This window comes from Gavialis gangeticus, unplaced genomic scaffold (assembly GCF_001723915.1).
Source record: "Gavialis gangeticus isolate Ggan-Ray unplaced genomic scaffold, GavGan_comp1, whole genome shotgun sequence".
In the NCBI taxonomy this organism is placed as follows: Eukaryota; Metazoa; Chordata; order Crocodylia; family Gavialidae; genus Gavialis; species Gavialis gangeticus.
In genome coordinates, this window is record NW_017729031.1 from 107,077,403 (window position 1) to 107,085,082 (window position 7,680).

The 7,680-nt window shown below is 43.3% G+C and overlaps 1 protein-coding gene across 1 annotated transcript in view; it reads right to left on the bottom strand.

Moving 5' to 3' along the window:
- Positions 1-7,680, bottom strand: part of NSF (N-ethylmaleimide sensitive factor, vesicle fusing ATPase) — a 145,540-nt gene that overhangs the window by 49,973 nt on the left and 87,887 nt on the right. The window contains exons 10-11 of the mRNA XM_019523518.1: positions 6,360-6,525; positions 3,868-3,942 (exon numbers count right to left, since the gene is read on the bottom strand). Coding sequence (XP_019379063.1) covers positions 3,868-3,942; positions 6,360-6,525 — 241 coding nt within the window. The remainder of the gene's footprint in view (positions 1-3,867; positions 3,943-6,359; positions 6,526-7,680) is intronic.

Below are 7,680 nucleotides of genomic sequence, written 5' to 3' on the forward strand. Positions count from 1 at the left end.
GGCTGTGCTCCTCACCACTTGCATGCTCCACTGCAGCTGAGCCCATGCACAGGGTATTTACCAGTGGCATTAATCGGCCACATCAACCTAAAAAAGCTGATTTCCAATACAGTCAATTTTTCTCAGATCAGTGCCAATCCAATATGGGACTGATGTATCTGTGCACCTCTAGTAGCAATCGCATCCAAATTAAGACTTCATTTTACTAACAAAGGCAAGCTCTTTCTGGTCTCCTCAGAGTATACTCTTTATTAGGCCTGTGCAAAGCAGCTATAATTCTCTTCAGATTTGCCAATTTGGGGGCCACTGATTCAATTCAGTGATTTGAATCACTGTCCTGAATCGATTGGGAGATTCAGCTGCTCTTGAATCTCCAGATCAGCTAGGCCCATCCCCCCAGCCCAGCAATGACGGCCCAAGCTCCCAGCATTTCTTAAAAAAGCCCCGACTTAGCGGGTGCTGCCGGGCGGGGGGCGGTGATCCCTGCTGCCTCTCACTGCCCCACGCTGCATGGGGGGCTCTGCCATGAGCCCCCCAACCCTTCCCTCATCTCAATACCCACCCCCCGTGGCTGCCCCGCCTGCCGCGGTTCCAGCCCTTTAAGAAAAAAGTCTACTGCATTTGCTTTGTCTAGAAAAAATAGTTATCTTAAATTAAGTTAATAGGTTAGGTACAAAATACCTTTAGTAAATGCATACTGTATCTTATCACATTTTCCATTTGTTTCCAGGTATTTATTTATTCTTTCCAGCCAAATTTGTTCTATAGCCTTGCATGCAACTAAAGTCAAGCTAATGCCTATATTTTTTTAAAACACTTCTTAAATAAAAGGTGCAACGTTTGCTATTCTCCAGTCATGTGATACAACCACCATTTACTTATATTTATTAAGAAGTCTTTGCTACTGGACTTGGGTTCCATGTGTCAGTTCTTTCAGAATTCTGAGGTAGAAATAATGGATTCTCCCCAATTTAAGCATGTTAGCATCTTCAAGTTTTGCTTCCACCTTGAATATGGTAACGTACGTTTCCATATCACTATTTTCATTGACCATCCTGCCTTAGTGTCCATATTTAACAACGTTTTACTGAATATCTAAGGCAATGTATATATTTCGTTTTGGGTCATGCATACATTTTCTTTAATGTATGCTTGTCCTCATTGCACAATGGCCTTGCTTTTTCCCTTGATCTTTCTGCTTATCTATGCAGCTGAAGAACATTTTGTAATTTGTTTTGGTATCCTATGCAAAAGTCTAGCATTTTTTCTCTTTGTCCCTACATTTTCTGACCCTTACGACAGCTTTCTAGCATTTTTTTCCCCAAAGCTTATCAGTCCTTTTTTCATTCCTTGTAAATCCTCTAACTCAGTGATAGGCAAACCCCTGGCATGGGTGCCAGAGCATGGCACAAAGGCATTTTGATTGGCACATGTGACTTGGGGTAGACTGTGGGGAAAGGCGTGCAGCCACAAGGACTGGATCCCTTGCAGCTCCCCCGTTATCTGCTCCTGGCATACCAACATCTTATGAGTCAAGGTTGTAGGTGTTTTTGGCACTTTGCCCAAAAACACTGCCAACCCTTGCTCTAACTAGTCCCAATACATTTTTTGAAGTGGTCATTCATGAAGCCTTTTCTGCACATTTTTAACAGTAGCTAGGGACACAAGCTCCGAAATGATATTTGCACCTTTGATTTAAAGACAAATTGCCAACTTCCTTCACAAGGGTGACGCGTAGAGGGTGCATGCGCACCCCCTGTGTGTGGCAGTGCACCCCCTGCAAAAAGGCACCACTGACAAGACTGGCAGCGCCTGCCGGCAGCCGCCACTCACCACACCACCAGTAGTGCTAGCGGCATCTGCAGGCAGTCCATGATTGCCCCTGGCTGCCACTGGCAGAGCCTGCAGGTGGTCGCCAACCCCTGGTCAACCCCCTGCACTCCTATCACCCTCTGGCTGACAGTGCCAGCGGCATCTATGGGAGTTCCCCATTCATGACCACCAGGATCCCACTGCTGATGCAGCCATGCCCCACCAGTTGCCTGGGGCACATGCCGTTCATGGTCCTTCACATTCAAGTCCTCAGGTTCTTCAGTCCCTTGGCTTGCCATAAGTTTGTCTGTCCCCCAGCACACTGACACCAGGGAGTGCACCAGACAGTGCACATTAGATTAACTGGAATATTTGATTAACCAGCATCCCCTATTCCCAGAGGATGCCAGATAACAGAGCTTTTACTGTACACATATATAACAGCATATGGCCATGACAAGATCCTTGTGGTACTAGAGACACACTCCCTATTTAAATAATATTTTGAAACTTATTTAATTTCCTTGTAATCAACATCATACATATGATGTTTATTTTATACTGCTCTTGTGTCTTAAACCATGTTGTAGGGTAAAGCACAACATTCTTTACAAAGGTTTATTACACGGTCATTACCTTAAACCAATGAAATTTTCAGATCTCATCAAAACAAATATCAAAAGTCAGACAAAAACCATTTTCCATGCACACACTGATTTATTATATTGCCCACCTTTTATTTTTTGTTAAATGAATCCCATATCAGCTGTTCTCATTTTGTCTGGGATCAATATCAGGCTAAGAAATCTATAATGTTCCAGGTGATCTCATTTACTCCTCTTATACACTGACACAAAAATTAGCTTTATTCCAGAACTTCTCTGGTGTCCAAAACTTATTGAAAAACCAATATCAACAGGCCATTAATATTAAAAGCAGCTCTTCAGCCCACTTTTCAAAAACCAAGATGCAAGCTGTCCAATTATCCTGCTGGCTACAAAATAGTTAGCTTTAGCATCTGCCTAAAATCTTCCTTAGTAACTACTGGCATAAAATGTATCTTACCATTTGATAGGAATATAACCACTAGCTCTTTCCCCAACTACAGAAAAATATTTATTAAGTACTTCTGTCTTTTTTGCATTATTGAAAACTCAACCATTTTTTACATTATTAGGGGTTTTTTGGTCTTCTGAAAGGTGCAAAGAACAAGGTCTTACATATCCACATCACTCCCACTTCTTGATAGAAAATTGGTGTCAAGCCACTGTTTTCTTACCAGTAATAAAAGTTAAAAAAAAGTTGTCAAAAGTTCTCCAAAGTCTAGTGGACCCTTGCACTAGCATAGTTAAGGCATGCCTGTCTCTATTACTAAAGGCACCCAAAGGATTGACAAAAGGATACCCAGCAGCATAGTCAGCTGACTTTGACCCCTTAACTCAGTGGTTCTCAACCTTTGACTCAAAGCACCCCTCCAAAAGTGCCAGTTCTCTGGATTCATTCATTTTTTGACTACAGAAGAAAAAGAGCAATTCTCCTGTTGCAACACATTCATAAAGACTACAGCAGGTCAGAATGTTTTTTTGACGCTATGGATTCCCATTTGAAATTTGAGTTTAATCTTGTGAATTATGTGTAGGTGTATGCACACCTATCAGTACTAACGTTGTGCAGCACCCTGTGGCACTCTTAAAACAATCTCATGGCACCCTAGGGTGGGATGCTGCAACACCCTGGCTGAGAATCACTTCTCTAGCTGAATTACAGAGTGGACTGGTGGCAGTCTTTGGAACAAGCCCAAAATAGGGCTTGAAGTCAAGCTTCTGGAGGTACAGTAAAGCTCCTTAACAGCTCTGCCACCATACCATTTTCAGGAGAGATATTTATGACTGAGCATATATGCAAATTGACAAATTAAATAATCTTCATAAAACAGAGGTGCCAAATTTTGTGCAGCAGTGTTCTAGTCATGAGCTAGTGATTTCCAATTTGAGCCCTATTTTGCAGCAGTAAGTCAATTTGATGTCATATACTGAGCCATAGCAAACTGCTTACCAATCTCCATTTTCACTTCCAATCTCCCAGGTCTCAGCAGTGCCTCATCAATCAGGTCTGGCCTATTAGTCATTCCTAAAAACAAAATTGGGAACAAAAAAAAAAAATCACGAACAGAATGTAAGCTCACTAAGTTTCTACTCAACAACAGAACAAACATATTTTGTACATCTAGAGGGAGAAAATACAGACAAAAAATACCTCAGCACTTCTGGAGGCCTATGTAACATCATGGTGGGTCTCTGGCAACAGCAATCAAACTTAACTTTGGATATAAACACAAGTTCCTTCTCCGCTTGAATTAAAATGTACTGCTCTTATAGCTGAGGCTATGGAAGGTTTATCAGCCCCTGCAAATACCATGCCTAGGTACAGAGTAGGGGTGTGCAAAACAGGCAGTATTTGATTCAGATTCAGCCTGATTCAGGGGACAGTGACAATTCGCTGATTTGGGTCACTATCCCAATTTGATTTAGCCGAATCTGAAGATTCGATTCTGATTCAGAGAATCAGCAGTTCGGTCATAGACACAGCTTTATACTTTTTTTCTACATACCTCGAGGTACCAGGCATGACTCGTGAATGCTGAGATGGTGAGGCGGATGGCATGTCCCACAGGAGCACTGCCCCCCCCCTCCCCCCGCGTGCTTGGCGGCAGACCCAGAAGCAAACTGGAAGTACTTCTGGTCCACTTCTGGGTCTGTTGCTGAGCACAAGGGAACCCTCCTGTGCTCCCATGGGATGCTCCATCTGCCCCACCATCTCACTATTTACAAGCTGCACCTGGTACTTTGAGGTACGTAGAAAAAAACAAACAAACAAACAAACAAACAAAAAAAAACAAAACAAAACAAAACAAAAAAAACCATATAAAGCTGTGTCTATGGCTGAATCGTTGAATCTCTCCAAATCGAATTGGAGGCTTTTGATTCGATTCTGAGAGATTAACAGGTCTCCTGGTTCGATTTGGATTTGGAGATCTGGCTACTGAATTTCCTCCGAATTGAATCAGTGACCAAAGCTTTGCACAGACCTAGTACAGAGCACTGCACTGAAAGGTCACACACTCTACAAAAGCCACATAAAGGCAGTACCTTTCTACAAGGAGAAATGGCAAAAAGTTCAAATATTTATTCAATTTCTCCTGGGGGAAACATGCCCCCTCCAGGAGAAAGATCTTTCAGGTGTTAAGATGGAAGATCTCCCTTGTGAGAGAAACTCTCCCCCATGAAAATGAACACTAGTACTCTCCTCTCTCAGCCTGGTCTCAGAGGAGAGAGAAGCAGTAGGGCAATGCACCCAGCCTCTTTCCAGACTGAGGACTGCCCAGTTTGGGAAAGGGGCTGGGGTCTTTCCCCTGCTGCTTCCCTTCTTTTCTGGACTGGTCTGGGAGGGGAGCAGCTGCTGCCACTCTCCCCTCATTCTTTCCAAAACCAAGGACTGCAAGCTGGGAGGCAGGGACAGCAAGGGAGAGGCCAGGAATCAGGCTCGTGGAGGTTCTTCCCAAGCTTGGCTCCCAGCCCCATCAGTTTCCCTTTGCCAGCCACACCACCCAGGTGGGCAGCAGGGATAGTGATTTCAAAGCTGGTGGGATCAGAAACCAGCCTCTGCAAGCCTGCTTCTCCATACCTACAGCTTCACGCTGCCACTCCTGCTGCCCACTTCGGCAATGTGCAACGCAATTTAAAAACCTGCAGCACTGGGAACTGGAGTCAGGGAAGCCTTCCCCAGGGCAATGGGGCAATGCTTCCTACGCTTCCCCAAACCAAGGACTTCCTAGTCTGAGGAGCAGGCTGAGGGCTCTGCCCCACTGCCTCTTCTAAACTGGTTTGATAGGGAAGTGGAGCAGAGGGAAAGACTCCCCATGCATTCCCTAAATCTGCATGCCCCAGGGCTAGGGATGCATAGGAAGCCTCTCACCCATGGCTCCACTCCTCCCTCCTGGTAAGAGGGGAATTTTACAACTTCCATTAGAGCTGGTGAGAAAAAGTACACTTTCGCTGCCTGCAGACATGGGGGGAAAACAAGAAAAAAGAAATATGCTTTACTTTAAATTTGGTGCGCTCCCTCGCTGAGCCCAGCACATGCCCAGAAGAGGCAGTGCTTTAGTTGGATGTGGCTCTACAACATCTGTATAAAGTGGGTGCTTCAGTGGGGCTTTTATCTAACAGCTGATTCAATCAGCTGTTAGATAAAAGCCCCCAAAAGCCCCCCTGAAGCACCTGATCTATACAGATGCTGCAGAGTTGGGTCTACGTAACATGCTGTTTCTTCCGGTAAAGTGTTTTTTTTTCTTCCACGTCTGCACAGCAGGCCTAGTGACCTACATTTCCAAATCAAGGATGAAATGCTGCTCTTCCATTACTGAAAGCTTCCTTAGCATACCACTTCACCTCCAAAACAGACCTTTAAACATCCAGAACATGCAGGTCTCATGTCTCTTACACACCCTGCTCTTTTACAAACTGGCATCAAGCTTGAGATTTTCATACCAATGACCAGGATGTTATTCAGCTGCTCCACACCATCAATTTTAGACAACAGCTGGTTAACAACAGTATCATGGACTCCAGTGCTGCCTGCCATGCTCCCCCTCTGCTTGCAGATGGCATCAATCTCATCAAAGATTATGATGTGCAGACCACTGTTTGCTCCAAGCTGTTCGAAAGAAAAAAAAAAAAAAGTATTGCTAAAATCTGATAATTCATTCCTAAAGACTCCAACTAAACAGTGAATGTGCTACCTTGAGTTCCTGCTACTCAAAAGGGGACATTTCATCAGTGAGCAGCGTGTGGTCAGCAGATCTCTTAGGTCTACTTCTTATCCTACCAGAACAAACATTCTAGGGGCCTGTCTGAACTAGGATTTAAAGTAGTGTTATTAACTACACCTTAGCCAGCATGTGCTGACACATACATTTCAAGACTAGGTGAGGCTGCCCCTAACATAATTGAGCTAATTTAGGCTTAACTTGGCCTTGTGAGGAGGGGCTAGACAAAGCGTATGCTATATCTACATCAGGCTTTTAAAATGTTATAGGACATGCTAGTTAATGAGAGAGAAACATGTCTAGACAATGCCCAGAATACCAGAAGCCCTTTAAGAGCAGCATACATTTTTTTTGCCACTTGGCTTCTCCTAATATACTTCCATATTTCTAAAAAGGCACAACTGTCATCTTGGTTTGCTCATATCACAAAAGCATCATAAACTTGCACTTTTAAGATTGCAGATGCTAGATATAGATATGATCTCATATTCTGCACAAAGAGTGGGACCACAACCCTCCCTGGAGCTGCTTATGTGTAAATACCTCAGTCAGTATATATTCTGTAGTAAGAACAAAAAGTCAAAACTTATTTTGATGGCTTAAATGCGGACAGGTAACCTGTATATTTTTATGAGCAAAAATAATACTCTAATAGAGTCTGCTCTCCTGGACTGAGCACTTATTTAGATACAAAAATAAAATGCTTACCAAAAGAACACTACCATTTTAAAACCTTCTACATATTACAGCTTGAGCTATAAAGCAAAAATCAGATTCAAAAGATGTCACTAGCAGAAGTGTATACAACTTTATTACAGTCTATAATTGTGCTGGGAATAGATTCAAATCTTGACCAATTGTAACTGTATTCTGAAGTTTTAGCCATGATTACAAGATACATGCCATAATTGGCTCAGCAACTGGCTGACCTACACACAACCTGATAGCATTTCTTTGTTTGCCTATAGCATAACAATTTTTGAAGTGCTGACATAATAAATCTACACCCCCCCAAAAAACAAAAAAACCCAACTCCCCCCCCC